Source organism: Trachypithecus francoisi, unplaced genomic scaffold (assembly GCF_009764315.1).
Source record: "Trachypithecus francoisi isolate TF-2019V2 unplaced genomic scaffold, Tfra_2.0 Lachesis_group7, whole genome shotgun sequence".
Taxonomy (NCBI): Eukaryota; Metazoa; Chordata; class Mammalia; order Primates; family Cercopithecidae; genus Trachypithecus; species Trachypithecus francoisi.
Window position 1 is genome coordinate 96041104 of NW_022681472.1, and position 16239 is coordinate 96057342.

General features: G+C 38.7%; 1 protein-coding gene across 36 annotated transcripts in view; it reads right to left on the minus strand.

Moving 5' to 3' along the window:
- PTK2 (protein tyrosine kinase 2) overlaps positions 1-16239 on the minus strand; it is a 366245-nt gene that overhangs the window by 221622 nt on the left and 128384 nt on the right. For 34 of the 36 annotated variants that reach the window (XM_033203297.1, XM_033203325.1, XM_033203328.1 and 31 more), the window contains one exon: positions 15494-15660. The exons of the other annotated variants lie outside the window; for them this stretch is intronic. In XM_033203297.1, coding sequence (XP_033059188.1) covers positions 15494-15660 — 167 coding nt within the window. The remainder of the gene's footprint in view (positions 1-15493; positions 15661-16239) is intronic. 36 annotated transcript variants of the gene reach the window in all.

Sequence of the window (16239 nt, forward strand, 5' to 3'; positions counted from 1 at the left end):
AGCCACCACATCTGGCCTGTGCACTATTTCTCTTAATCAATGTAATAATCAGAGAAGAAAGGTATAATTATTTGCATTCTGCAGACTAAAAAAATGCTCAGCAAAAAATTATTAGTTCCAGGGTTACATGTCATTGATTCAAACAGGTCTAAGGAGGCTCCCATTTTATTTATTTTTTTTGGTGGCAGGAAGTTCCCATATTAAAGATAAGGAAACTGAGGTTCAAAATGAAACAATGGGCAGCCTGGCTCCAAATCCATTCTTTTTTTTTTTTTTTTTTTTTTTTGAGATGGAGTCTTGCTCTGTCGCCCGGGCTGGAGTGCAGTGGCCGGATCTCAGCTCACTGCAAGCTCCGCCTCCCGGGTTTACGCCATTCTCCTGCCTCAGCCTCCCGAGTAGCTGGGACTACAGGCGCCCGCCACCTCACCCGGCTAGCTTTTTGTATTTTTTAGTAGAGACGGGTTTCACCGTGTTAGCCAGGATGGTCTCGAACTCCTAACCTGGTGATCCGCCGTCTCGGCCTCCCAAAGTGCTGGGATTACAGGCTTGAGCCACCGCGGCCGGCCTCCAAATCCATTCTTTTAACATCCAGCATTCTGATGCTGATGATGATTATCAACTAACATTTTCTGAATATTTAGGGTATGACAGGAATTGTGATAAGCATTTCACACAGATGATTTCTTTTCAGAGAAGCATAAGGAACATGGGCTCTAGATAAAGATCACCTACGGGAGGCCATGTCACTTATTCACTGTCAGCTATCACTTCTCTGTGCCTCAATTTCCTTATAAGGATGTTACAAGAAGTAAATGAGTCAGCAGACACAAAACACCCAGAACAGTCACTGGCATATCATAATAAATGGTTTCTAAGGTTTATCGAATTATTAGTAATAACTCAGTAACTGTTTATTCCAGCACAGATCATGTCTCACGTAGAGCTGGAGGTGCTGGAAATTCAACAGTGAAAATTCAACAGTGAATAACAGGCAAAGTGCTAGGTCTCAAAAAGTCTGCATTTTTGTGGCAGAAGTCAGACAGCAAATACACAAATATATGTGAGATGGCAGTCAGCGTCATAAAAAAAAATCAAAGTAAGGGGAATAACAAATGATTATTATTTTTATAAAGGATACTCAATGATGGACACTGATATGATATCTGAGCAAAGATCTAAACAAAGGAGATGAGGAAGGGCGTTATACAGTTATGTGCAGAGAAAAAGTGTTCTAATCAGGTGGAACAGACTATGTAAAGGCCCTGCTGCTGGAGGATGCTTGGGAAGACAAGTGTAGCTGGGGCAGCCTGCATGAGGGCAGTGAGTAGAAATGAAGCTTCACACAGACCCTTACAAGTCATGATAACAGGGTTCTTTCCCAGTGAGAAAGGAAGTCAAGGGCACGCTGTGCACAGAGAAGTGACATCACAGGATTTTCATTTTTCATGATTAGGGTACATACCATACAGAACAGACAATGGGGACCAAAGGAAGAAGTAGGGAGACTAGGAGGAGACAGCAAGATTCTGGGTGAGAAATAATAGCCAGGTTAATATTCACCTTATGTCCACAGATTGACAAGACAATTTTAGGGAATTACATAATCTTCCCTAGATCCTACAGCTATTTAGAGGTAGGCATGGGATTCCTCTCCAGCAAGAACATGAATATTTAAAGGCACAATGAAACGAAGAGAAGGCACCTATGTCTTAAAAACAGAAAGGAATTTAACTCAAGCCTGCTTATGTGAAGTTAGACAAGGCCTTTAAATCATGTTAAGAATTCTGATGGGAGCTAAACGACAAGAACACACCCACATAAAGCAGGAAATAAGACACTGGGGACTAACAAGAGTGGTGGATGGGAGGAGGGAGAGGATCAGAAAAAATACCTGGTTGATGAAATAATCTGTAAACCAAACCCCTGTGACATGTAGTTTACCTATGTAACAAATCTGCCCATGTACCCTTGAACCTAAAATGAAAATTAAAAAGAACTTTGTTCCCTGCTTCAACACACTACAGTCTAGCAAATTTCACACAAAACCCTACTGAAACTTTCCTCAGTCCTTAAACTGCAATGTGTGATACCATGTTCTCGTGCCCCACTAGAGCTGACATCCCTACTCTACTCTCTTACACAAAACTCACCATTTTCTTTACACATCTGTTTGCCATTTTAAGAGTCTAGTTGCATCCTGACACATATTTCCACTTCTCTGCTATATGCCTCTCCATGGATTCCCAACAGCAGCTAAATACTATGCCCTAAATAAAATCATTCTTCTGTTCCTACTCTTAGGCAATATGTTCTTATTCATGTCATTGTCATCTGGCTTCCTCAGTCTTACCACCAAATATGAGCACTAAGACACCCAAAAGTAACCAACTGAGGATAAGGAGGAAGAGGGTATGTTTTTGAAAAGCTGAGTTAGATTAAGAATATGATAGTCCTGATACTGAGAAGGGTTAGCTAGCTAGTCTGTCTTTAGTGAAGTAAACAAAGCATTAACTTCACACAACACAGATGCCCTCATAAAAAAAACTGGTGTGAACAGTCTGTTCTTACAATAGACTTCCAATTTTTTTAAAAAAAGGGAAAACGGAAAGAGAAATTTATCATTTAGCAACAATTATACTAATAATCACTGCAAGACAGAATCATCAATGAATGCTAAGATTTGTGGGTGAAAACGAGAAACAGAATGTTGTAGTATCGATGTATCTTCCCAGAAGATATTTCTTAATAATAAAGGGGAAACAGTAACCTTGTAGTGGTGAAACCTGGCTTCCATTATCTTAACCAAATGATCCAAGTTAGAACCATCTGTAAATTGAGTTGTGCCATCATTATGGACTTCCTGACACAATGCAACAAGAAAGGTAGGACATCTTGACTGTGGCAGTTTTGCCGCACATGCATAACCTTAATCATAAAAACAATATCAAACTCAAATTGAAGAACACAATACAAATAACCAGTGAGTATTCTTCAAAAATGTAAAGGTCATAATGACACAAATTAAGGAACTGTCTCAGATTAGAGAAGACTTAAGGAGACATGACCATAATGTGGTGTTCTGAATTGGTCCTGAACCAGAAAAGGAACAGTAAGTGGAATAATTGGGAAATGTGAAAAAGTCATCTAGATTTGTTACTAGGACTGCATCAATGTTAATCTCCTGGTTTTACTAGCTATATTACATAAGATTTTCATATTTAAGGAAACCAGCTGAAGGGTACACAGGATTTCTGTGTACTATTTTGCAACTTTTGATATTATATTGAGAATTTTTAAATTCCCACAAATACAAGACTGACCCTTTTGTAGCTGTGGTGACAAACACCCCCCCCCCAACACACACACACACACACACACACACACAAAAACCAGTTTTAAATCAGCTTGGTCAATAAATACCAGTTGTACAGCCACAGACCCACTCGAAACTAATTTTAAAGCACCTTTAATCAATCAACTGATAACTTGCCTCAATGAACACACATCTGCAGGTCAACTGATTGGCAGCTCCTTCTTTAATTCAGTCAAACAGGAACTAACTCTAAAGAACATGCTTCTAAAGACGAACAGTCTAACTTGTGTAACCACGTGTCTAAAACTGATGCCAACCCATTTCCACCTCTGAAAGTTGGCCAGTTTCTCAATTTCATACTTCCAAAAACCTTGTATAGTATCAGTAGTGTGTTCTCCTCAGGGAGACTGACTGATCAGCACAGCTTTCCCTTAACAGTATAATAAAGCCTCTTTTTTCCGATTTAATGAATGATCATGATGTCAGATTTGGACAATATGTAAGTAGTAAAACTTTTTTTTAAGCAAAAAAATCATTATGACCAAAATCAGGATATCAGTTACCTCCAAAAGCAAAGAATAGAGAATGAAATTGGGAATGGGCACACCTCTAATTTAATGGGCTACAATTCATTAATTCATACAAAGACAATAAATATGTTGCTGATAGGAAACACATAAAGAGGGGGCACTACGTACTGGTAACAGAAAGTATAGATGAATATATTATAATCATGAACTTATACACACTTAACAACATAGCCTTAAAATCATAAAGAATCACAAGACAGAATTACTAAAAAAAAAAAAAAAAGTACATCAACAATTACAGTTGAATAGTTTCTTCTGAGATGAGCATGTAGCAAAATATATGTGTATAATATATACATTGAATACATTAAATGTCACTTTTCAAGTATGAACAATATAATCTTCAAGTAATATGACAATAAGCTTGAAAAAATGTACACAAACACACTCGCCCTCTTTATAATAAGAGAACATACCACTTTTCCAAAAGGAATGAAAATATCAACTAAGTACTAAGGCACAAAGAATCATCAACATAGTTAAAAAAGAGTCAACACCATAAAATTGTTATTCTTCCTGTAATGCAACAAAATAAATCCATAACCAATAATCTTTTGTTTTATAAGCACATATGGCAGAAACCTAAACAACACACTTAATCCACCCCTTGGTTTCTTCCTAAAATCTTCAAACAAATATCAAAACACTGATTGATAATAAAACACTATCTAACAAAGTTGTGAGACACAGACAAAACTAAAATGACCATTTATAGTAAAATACATTTATTGGTAAACATGAATGAATGAAAACAAGTGAGCTTAAGTGTTCAATTTAGAAATAAGTGGTAAACAGAATAAAATATAACCTTCATAATAGGAATATATTATAGAGTAAGAATTAACTTAGTAAAGATGACACAAAGGCTTTGCAGAGAAGACATTAGAAGGCATCCAAGACAATGGACACAGATGTCACAGACAAAATCCAGATGAGGGAACCTGTAGGACAAGCAACACAGCTTCCTTCACAAACTGCAAGTAAAGGGGAGAAACTGGATGAAGATGCTATAGATTACAGAAGACTAAAAAGACAAAGGGCACATCTAATTTGGATCCTAATTCAAATAACTTATCTTTAAAACTTTTGTCATGATATTTAATAAACAAGTCAAATTTTGAATACTGATGGGATAGTTTATGAAATTAAGAATAATTTTTGGAGATTTTTAACAATTTTTGGTTATATTTTAGAGCTGTAGTTCTGAACCTTGAGAGATTCTGCCCCCTTCCTGTTTCCCCTAGGGGACAACTGGCAGTAACTGGACACATTTTTGCCTGTTAAAACTAAAGAGGGTGGGGTGGTGGGCTCCTATCATTTAGTGGGTAGAAGCCATACAACATATACATACAAAAGCTCCCCACAACAAAGAATTATCTGGCCAAAATTTTAATCCATGATTAGAATTTAAAAAACAACAAAGAAAAGCATGTTGTCATGTTATGGACAGACCATTGTGAAGTCTAAACTATTTCCATCAATTTATAACTTTGTCACCAAAAAGGAGTGGATGCACTGCTCATAAAAAATCTGAAAACAAAAATTTCTAACATTTCAAGATTTCTCCACTAAATAAAAAAACTGATGTTAAAATATGAAAATACATTTCAAAATCAATTATATTGAAAGGAATGATCATGGAATATGGAAATTCACTGACCAAATTTCAACAAATGTTTACATAATTGATGACTGGTAATGAAAAATCAGTATCATGGTAAGGCACATACAGTGGTATCCCTTCTATTTAATTATGCATATCTTTGTCAAGAATACTTTTTGCTATGACAACCATTAAAAGCAGTAACAAAATAAATAAAACCTGAAATAAGACCTTTGAATCAGAAGTGGGGCGTGGTGGCTCATGCCTGTAATCTCAGCACTTTAGGAGACAAAGACAGGAGGAGTGCTTGAGCCCAGGAGTTTGAGATCAGCCTGGGCAACATAACAAGACCTTGTCTCTACTAAAAATAACATAACATAACATAACATAACATAACATAACATAACATAACACAACACAACATAACACAACATAACATAAATAACATAACATCAGCCGACCGTGATGGCATGTGCCTATGATCCCAGCTACTTGGGAGGCTGGGGTGGGAGGATGGCTTGAGCCCACGAGGTTAAGGCTGCAGTGAGTCATGATTGCACCACTGCACTCCAGGTTGGATGACAAAGACAGACCCTGTCTCCCCTCTCCTCTGCCAAAAAAAGACCTTTGAATTAGTGTAGTCAAAACTACAAACGCTGATCACAGTGGCTAAGGCAGAAAGACCATATGAGGCCAGGAGTTGGAGTCCAGCCTGGGCAACACAATGAGACCTTGTCTGTACAAAAAAATTATTTTAAAAATTAGTTGAGTGTGATGGCAAACACCTCTAGTCCTAGGTAACTGGGAGGCTGAGGAAGGAGGACTACTTGAACCCAGGAATTCAAGGCTACAGCGAGCTAGAATGGTACCACTGCACTCCAGCCTGTGTAACAGGGCAAAACCTTGTCTCAAAACAACTATTTAACCAAGACTTTCTTTAAAAAATAAACCATACTGGCCGGGCGCGGTGGCTCAAGCCTGTAATCCCAGCACTTTGGGAGGCTGAGGCGGGCGGATCACAAGGTCAGGAGATCGAGACCATCCTGGCTAACATGGTGAAACCCCGTCTCTACTAAAAAATACAAAAAACTAGCCAGGCGAGGTGGCAGGCACCTGTAGTCCCAGCTACTCGGGAGGCTGAGGCAGGAGAATGGCGTAAACCCGGGAGGCGGAGCTTGCAGTGAGCTGAGATCTGGCCAGTGCACTCCAGCTTGGGTGACAGAGCGAGACTCCGTCTCAAAAAAAAAAAATAAAATAAACCATACTAGGCCGAGGGCAGTGGCTCACACCTATCATCCCAGCACTTTGGGAGGCCAAGGCGGGCAGATCATGAGGTCAGGAGATCAAGACCATCCTGGCCAACACGGTGAAACCCCGTCTCTACTAAAATACAAAAAATTAGCCAGGTGTGGTGGTGTGAGGCTGTAGTCCCGGCTACTCAGTGATGCTATCTCACATCACTGCAACCTCCACCTCCCAGGTTCAAGCGATTCTCCTGCCTCAGCCCCTCTGAGTAGCTGGGACTACAGGCGCGCACCACCACGCCTGGCTAATTTTTGTATTTCTGGTAGTGATGGGGTTTCACCATGTTGGCCAGGCTGGTCTTGAACTCCCCGTCTCAAGTGATCCACCTGCCTCAGCCTTCCAAAGTGCTGGGATTACAGGTGTGAGCCACTGCACCTGGCCCACTGCATGCTTTTAAATTTTCTACTTTTATGTATATTTTACAGCCTACATTATACAATCAATATGTTAACCATAAGTGAATAAATAAAAAATTGATTAAAGAGAGACAACATAAGGCTGATAGGGAGACTTAACAACGTAAAACATGCAATATCTCCCCATGTTATCTCAAAATTTTAATTCAATTCCATTTTCAGTACTTTCAAGGAGGAGAGAACTCTTGGAGAAATAATAATTCACTAAAAACTAAGAACTTGGGGAAAGAAAATAATTCAGAGAGGAGCCTTGCCATGATGCTACAAAGCCACGAGAAGATGAAAACAGAGAGGAAGGTAAGTGGGAGAGAAGAGAATCAGAAAACAGGAAGACACTGGAGGAGAAAGAACAGGGGAAGAATTCAACTGTACAACCCAGGACTAAACAGTAACACTGGCGGGCAGGGCTTCCTCTTTCATTTTCTTATATATTGCTATGGCAACCCAGTACTGTACCAAATGCAGGGGGAAGGGAGGGAGAGCGAGCGAGTTAAGGTGAAGAATGTAAGATTTCAAAGGAAAGCAGGCATGCTGAATCAGCTGTTTTCAAAGGAAAGTATTCACCTTGGTACTGTCAGTGTCTAGCACAGAAGCATTCAGTAAATGTTTAATAATAAATCAGTAAATTTGCTTTCTCAAATGCCAAGAAAGGCTTCTCCTAGATTTGGTCCTCAAATCCCTGAATTCGACATCTGAAAGGAATAGTGATATCCAATTAACTCAGTCAGAAGCTGAACAGATCACTCTATGTAGGTGATTTCAGACAATCAATATAATTTAAATTATAATTCACTTAATTATTTAAGTGAAAAACTTCACAGTTTAAATCTGTTGGAAATCTCCCAAAGCTTCATACCTTTTACTGTATTATAAACTAGATCTGGTAGTATAATTTAAACAGTTTTGCCTGACTCAAGCTCCTAACAAATACTACCTACTTAACTAGGCTCTCCCAGCATCCCAGAAACAGGTAAGCTCCCACCTGCCCCCTGGACTGACTGGGAAAGCATTGAGGACAGGCTGGGGCACACATGCACACTTCAGGAGTGATTTTCAAACGCAGCCTCAGACCCTAATGGTCAACACAAGTTCCCCTGGAGCCTGTGTGGGGACTGGGAAGAGCTGGCGGCTACCCCAGCCACGGCTCTGGGCCTTCCAGTGACTTCTGAAGGAATTTACCATTCCCTTATTTACATGTTCTATGTGGTCTTAACCAACATGTGTTCCCAACAATCTCGTTAGGTGTTTTCACTTTTTACTTTATAAAAAGTGTGTCATGCTGTACGTCATATTCCAGGACTTTTTTAAATTGAGGTAAAATTCACATAAAATATTAACCATTTTAAGATGTGAAAGAAAATCAGTGGTATTTAGCGTACTCACAAAGTTGTGCTAGGACTTATTTTGTCACATGATGTTATACAGCTAAGCTTCATGCATATTGTTACTCGTACCTGTAGTTCATTAATTTTCACTTGTGTGACATTCTACCACCATGTGAATAATCCCCAAGTGACTTAACTGTCACTGCTTATGCCATGAACATTATTGCAGTTATAGCCTAGTATAGAAAGTAGAGCTAGAGTCTCTGAAAGAGAGAACTTGAAGAAGAACTGCAGGATGGTAGGGCATGTAATCACTTGACATTCAAGACGATGCCAAGCTGGATTCCCAGGTGGTTTCACCAATTTATTAAAACATTCTCCCTAGCAGTGCAGGTGAAAGACTGTCAGGTCCACAGCCTCTCCAGCTTCAGAGTGTCAGACAGTTGACTTTTCGCCAACTAGAGGTAGAGTTTCACTGAGCTATTGATTTGAATTTCCCTGATCAATAAAGAAGCTGACAGTGCCTTCTATGTTAACTGGCCAAACTTATTTTTTCTTTTATGAAAATACCTTCATGTCTCTTGCCTATCTATTATTGAGGTGTCTGCATTTTTTTTTTTTTTGGAGATGGAGTCTTGCTCTGTCGCCCAGGCTGGAGTGCAGCAGCACGATCTCGGCTCACTGCAAGCTCTGCCTCCCAGGTTCAAGCAACTCTCCTGCCTCAGCTTCCCCAGTAGCTGGGATTACAAGCGTCTGCCATGATGCCCAGTAATTTTTGTATTTTTAGTAGAGACAGGGTTTCACCCTGTTAGTCAGGCTGATCTCGAACTCTTGACCTCAGGTGATTCGCCCATCTTGGCCTCCCAAAGTGCTGGGATTACAGGCATGAGCCACAGTGCCCCGTCAGCAATTTTTATATTGATCAGAACTCTTAACACCACCCTTTGTTGACTGCGTGTGTTACAAATACCTTCTCCCACTTTGCAACTTGTTCTTGTACTTTGAAAATGTATCTTTTGCAGAATGTCTTACTCTTAGTACAGTAAAATTTGCCATTCTTTTTATAGTGAACATTTTGGAGCTCTTAAGAAAATCTTCCTGGCCGGGCGCGGTGGCTCAAGCCTGTAATCCCAGCACTTTGGGAGGCCGAGACGGGCGGATCATGAGGTCAGGAGATCGAGACCATCCTGGCTCACAAGGTGAAACCCCGTCTCTACTAAAAACTACAAAAAACTGGCCGGGCGAGGTGGCGGGCGCCTGTAGTCCCAGCTACCCGGGAGGCTGAGGCAGGAGAATGGTGTGAACCCAGGAGGCGGAGCTTGCAGTGAGCCGAGATCCGGCCACAGCACTCCAGCCTGCGTGACAGAGCGAGACTCCATCTCAAAAAAAAAAAAAAAAAAAAATGCTGACGAGTTGATGGGTGCAGCACACCAACATGGCATAAGTATACATATGTAACAAACCTGCACGTTATGCACATGTACCCTAGAACTTAAAGTATAATAAAAAAAAAAAGAAAATCTTCCTAACCCAGGGCCAGAGACACATTCAACTACACTTCCCACAAAACATGTTTTTTTAAAGTTTTGCATGTGATGTCTGTACATCTCATAGATTTGTGTATTGAGGTGGGATCCAATTTTGTTGTTGCTCTTCTTCCTACATGGATAGCCATTTATCAATCCAGCCCTTCCTTTCAACCAGTGACATATCATAACACAGAGCTCTCTAAGGTCATTCTACCTGAGACAATTATGACCAAATACGTGTGCAGCAAGCTAGCTTACCAAGCTGTTTAAAGAGTGAAGACCAAATGAACAAGTCTATATTTCAGGTTTATTCAACAGTATGAATAGAATCTATAGCAGATAGCACAAAAGAACAAGCTATGTCCAAAAATGTTATGGAAATCAAAATTTATACCCCATTATATTGCTGAGTCCTGGAACTTTCATTTGACTGTTGAGATCTTACTCCTCAGAATTAAAGACAGAACTGCAGCTGCCTTCACATACCCACCTATGAACTTAGATGTCTGCAGGTGACAGAAAAAAAATTTGTCATGTTTAGCTTCTTGTACTTACATATCTAATACAGGAGTAGAGAAGAAACAGCTAAATGTTTGGATTCAGTTTCCACTATACCACCCATTTAAGCCATATGATCTCCAGGAAAAGTTACTAAGCCTTTCCAAACTAAGGCTTTCTCACAAGTAAAATGGTAAAAAGAGAGTACCTACATAAGACTATCATAACAGAAATTAATTTTGATGAATTACATCAAATATCTGACACACAGTAAACAACATGTGTTCATATGGTAATACTGTTATTAACTTAAGCTAATATTGTTTGGTTCCTAGTTGAAGACAAGTTTCTATACTATCACATTACTTTGCTTCTGGGCTTCTTTCACACATGCATTATCAATATATTATTTATTCAGTTTTTATTCAAACATTGTTTATTGGGTGCCTATAGTATACCAGACATGACTAGAACCAGGAATAGAGGAGTGAAGAAAACAAAGTCCCTGAGAAAGAAAGATAGACAACACATATATATTATCAGTCTTCAGAAGTCTGTAAAAAATTAACACACTATATGAGCTGATGAAAAATCACAAGGAGCTTCAGGTAGGCAGTGGGCTCCTTAGGTAGCTAGTAGGAGACCATAGGGAAGCAGTGACATTCAAGCACATTCCTGGAATGAGGAGGTCCAAGCCATGCCTGGAAAAGGCAGAACATACTCAGCAGAGTCACACCAAGTTCAAAGGCCCCAATAAGAAAGCCAGGGGGCTCGAGTTGAATACGTGAAACGTTGTAAAAGATAAAGGAAAAAAGGGAAGTGAGACAAAGAAAGCATTAATTAAGATGAAGAGCTATATTATTCAACAACTAAAAAGTCTGGCAATAGAGAAGAAACCATCACATCAGATCCCAACTTGAGTATTTATGGAAAGAACTCTAAAATATATTAAAGAATTTAATGGAAGGAAAACTGAAATCAAAGGGACCAGTGTCACCAGAGTGGAGGAGGAAGAGGAAGAGAAGAAGGAGATAAGGACTGTGAGGTCATCAGAAACTCCAGAGTGTGCTCTGAGTGTGATGAGAAGCTACTGGAAGTTTCTGAGCCCAAATGATTTACAAATAGAATTGGATGGCTTACATTCTAAAAGATACATCAGCAAATCCCATCAGCTCCCACCTTAAAAACACAATCCTGTACAACTGTTTCTCACCACTTCTATTATTATTCCCCTACTGCACCATCTTTTAGGATTTTTGTCTGGGTTATTGCACTAATTTATCAGTTTCCCTGCCTCCATCCAATCAAATGTATGATGTAATGCCCAAGGCAGGAGTAGAAAAGAGGTTACTGGAGCACCCCAACATTTAAAAGCTAAACAGTTCAGAAAGACTATGAATGGTTAATGAAGGAAAACCAAAGCAGTTTGGTATCCAGGAAGCTAAGTGAGGAATATTTATTAAACTCTTGGTGATAATAGCTTGTCTTGTAATTGCCTTCTATATGCCTAATGACGCTTTAAAAGATGTTTACAATTTTTTTCACACGATATTAACAGGGTATAATCCTTTTCCCCCTGGTTATTATTTGTCTGATATACTTTGTTCCCTTTCTGCTTATATTTTAAGTTCTTCAAATTCAGTTACTACTTCGTTTCATGGAGCCAATGCATATTTAGATCTACCCAATTTTTTCCATCTCGTATCCGAGACCCTCCCCTTCAGAGATCAGTTTTGTTTTTCCTAAGGTGTTTTTGTCAGAGGTTCCTTTGGTGGTAAATCCTCTAAGGAAAATGTCTCTATCTCACCCTGTTCTTGAATGGCAATTTAACTGGGTAAACAAATACAGGTTGCCAGCTACGTTCCTCACCACTTTGAACATATTATCCCACTATTTTCTTGGCATCTATTATTGTTGTTGAAAAGTCTGAATTTTTCTCTGGGTGTCATCCTCTTGTGTTCTCTGGTACAACAATATTTTACTATTAATACAATCTGCCAAAGCATCAGTTTAGTTTTATTGACTCTGTTTGGGATTTTATGTTAATCCTGTATTTGAAGGCTCATGTCATTCATTGATTATAAAATATTCTCAACCATTACCTCTTAGGATTATCTCCTCTCTTCCCCATTCTTGTTCATTCTTCTTGAGTTTCTATTAGAAATGGGTTGACCTTCTCATTCTTCATGTTACAGCAACTTACATTCACATTTTCCATCTTTTCATCTCTGTGGTATGTTCTGGGAAATTTTTTGTCTTGTTTACTAATTTTTCAGCTATGTCTAATCTGCTATTTTATCTATCTGGACTATCCAAATTCTCTTGGTTATTTTTGATAGTCTCCTGCTCCTTACTGACACTTAAATTCCTCCCCTTTTAAATACACAGAACCATCAGTATTAACCCTCATAACTCTTGAAAATACCTCATCAGTTTATCTGTCACATTTTCTTCTGTCATCATCTCTACCTACTATGCATGTAACTTTCACTAATCTTTTTTTTGAGACAGAGTTTTACTCTGTCACCCAGACTGGAGTGCAATGGCATGATCTCAGCTCACTGCAACCTCCACCTCCCAGGTTCAAGTGATTCTCCTGCCTCAGCCTCCAATGTAGCTGGGATTACAGGCACCCGTCACCATACCCAGCTAATCTGTGTATTTTTAGTAGAGACAGGGTTTCACCCATGTTGGCCAGGCTGGTCTCGAACTCAAGTGATTTGCCTGCCTCAGCCTTTCAAAGTGCTGAGATTGCAGACGTGAGCCACCATGCCCAGCCAACTTTCACTAATCTTAAAAGCCTAGCTACATTTTCAGAGTGTTTAAGACAACATTATTCCTATATTGAGATAGGCAATCTAATTTTAAAAACCTGTACTATGAATCCAGACAGCTAAATTCAAATCAAAAGCTGTGTCACAAACTATGTAACTAAAAGTTTATCAATTTTGTTTTCATGTGTAAAATAAGAACAACAATAGTCTCTAACTCATAGGGTTTGGGAACAGTAAAATGAAATGTATATTTAAGTTTTCTGGTGTAAGAAGCAGAGAGATGGCAGAGTCCCTGGCTCAGCCACTCATGACGACAAGGCATCAATGTCATCATCATCATTAGTATTATTATGAGCAGCAGTATCTTGATCACTCTTTAATCTAGTAGGGTCAATCTATGAGAACTTCTATATAACCCCATCTAAATTTTTCTTCCTTTTGAGGATTCAAGACCCAGTCAGTAAAGCAGTGCCTACTCAATTTTACTTAAAACAAAGTAAATAAATTGGCTTAAAAGAACAACAATCTACTAAGAGATTTAGATTCAATGGCCCTTTTATTGAGCACTAAGGACTTCATTATGACAAAGTCGGCATCTGACATGTCCATATAAACCAAGATAATATAATTGTGTAAAATAAGTACCTTGACACAGGAGGATCACCTGAGTACAGGAGTTCAAGACCAGCCCAAGCAACACAGCAAGATGCCCATCTCAAAAAACAAAACAAAACAAAAACCCTGCAGGTATTTTTATCTAACTTTTACATATCCTTTGTTTTGGAATGCTTACTTGCTTAAACAGACTAAATAGCTGGAGGTCAAATCTTCTCTAGCCATTGATGTGAACCAACCAAACAATATTCTCAAGGAGTATTCTGTTAACTCGGTACCAGCTACCTGACAAATTTGAAAATACAACTATATTTCTTTGATGAACTCTGTAACTGGGGTAGGGTTTTATTCAATGTAAGATTTATTCAGGCTGGGCATGGTGTAGCTCACACCTGTAATCCCAACACCTCGGGAGGCCAAGGTGGGCAGACTGTTTGAGCCCAGGAGTTTGAGACCTGTCTGGGCAACAAGCTGAAACCCCATCTCTGCAAAAAATACAAAAATTAGCTGGGCGTGGTGGTGTGTGCCTACAGTCCCAGCTACTCAAGAAGCTGAAGTGGGAGAATCGCTTGAGCCCAAAAGGCTGCAGTGAGCCATGTTCATGTCACCATACTGCAGACTGGGTGACAGGGCGAGACTCTGTCTCAAAAAAGAACAAAAATTATTCACCTAAACATGTTTTTCTTTTAAAATGTCTACCCTAATTAATCTAGATCCTTCAAAGTTACTGACCCTTTGAACGCACTCTTCAATCTACAATTATCTTTATTTCTGTAGCATTACCTATAAAAATTAGAACCCTAGTAAAAGAAGCCCATTTTTACAAGTTATACCTCTCTCAAATGTATTTTAGATGTACAATTTCCCACTAACATCTTGAGTTGCTTAATAGTAAAAAAAAAAAAAAAAAAAAAATTATTAGGGAGAACCAGAAAAAGAACAATTATAGGGAATTCTTTTAATTTGCCCTGAAATAATTTTATTTTCCTTAACATTTCAACAGGAGTCACTAAGAGATTACTTCCTAATTTTAACATTGTATGTGAATATCAAATATACACTTACTCTTTGTAGGTGCGCTCTAGATTACACGGCATAGTAAAACAAGCTATGTAGCCCATTAATAAGGTATTTAGGTGTGATAGCAACTCCTGCTACATAAAAGGATGACAAGGGATGAAAACATAAATATATATATATATATATATATATATATATATATAGGATTTGAGTTTTACTGGGAGCAAAGGTTGAAACAAAGTAGCACTGTGAGAAATCAGCTAGCAAAAGACCATCACAGAAGCCTGAAATCAGATGGCTCAAAGTATAGTTAATAATATCCAAAAGCTAGACTAGAGGTCTAGAAGAGATCACTGGTTAATAATTACTAACCAATTTTATTTATACCAGAGATGTAATGACAAGCAGTGTGGAAATTAAACATATACATTTGTTATCTTGTGCATGTTTTTAAAAAGCAAAAGAAATCAAGTGTGCATCACACCAAAGCAGGTTTGTATCTTACTTCCACTCCTCTGGTGGGTGGGCAAGCTCATACTTCTCCCTCACACTGGAGACGCCCATATCCACGTGAAGCCAGTGAACCTCCTCTGACCGCAGGTGACTGAGGCGGAATCCATAGCAGGCCACATGCTTTACTTTGTGACTGTCCACTATCTTCTGAATGATGCCCTAAAACATACCCCCCACAAGAATGACTGTTATAAACTGAAAAAAAAAAAAAAAAAAAAAAAAAAAAACTGTATGCTAAAAAGTAATGCAATATTCATTTCTTTTAGTCAATTATCAGAAATCTTTGGTATGAGAATATCAAGTTAAATAAATGACTTAGGAATCTTTGTTTCTGAAATAGTATTTTCAAGAATAAGGAGAAGTTTTAGAAAAGAAAACAAAGAGATTATCTCCTTTCTTTATTAACAAGGCATGTAAACTTAAAAATACATTTCTGCAATTCCACTATCATCATCCCCCAAACCCATCAAAGCACACCAGTTATCTTTCAGTTACTACTTTCTAAGGTCCAGACCCAAGGAGGGGGTTATACTTTCTAGAACAGGGAGATCATACTGTTCAAGACCAGGCTGCAACATTCGTAATCATTTTTTAAAAAAACATACATTCAGGAACACACACTTAAGGCTATGTTTCTGGTGACACTGGAGATACACGAAAAGTTCTTTGATTTCGGGCCTAATCAATTTATTACTTGCTCTTTAAAAATTATTATGAAACAATCTCAAACACTCCCAA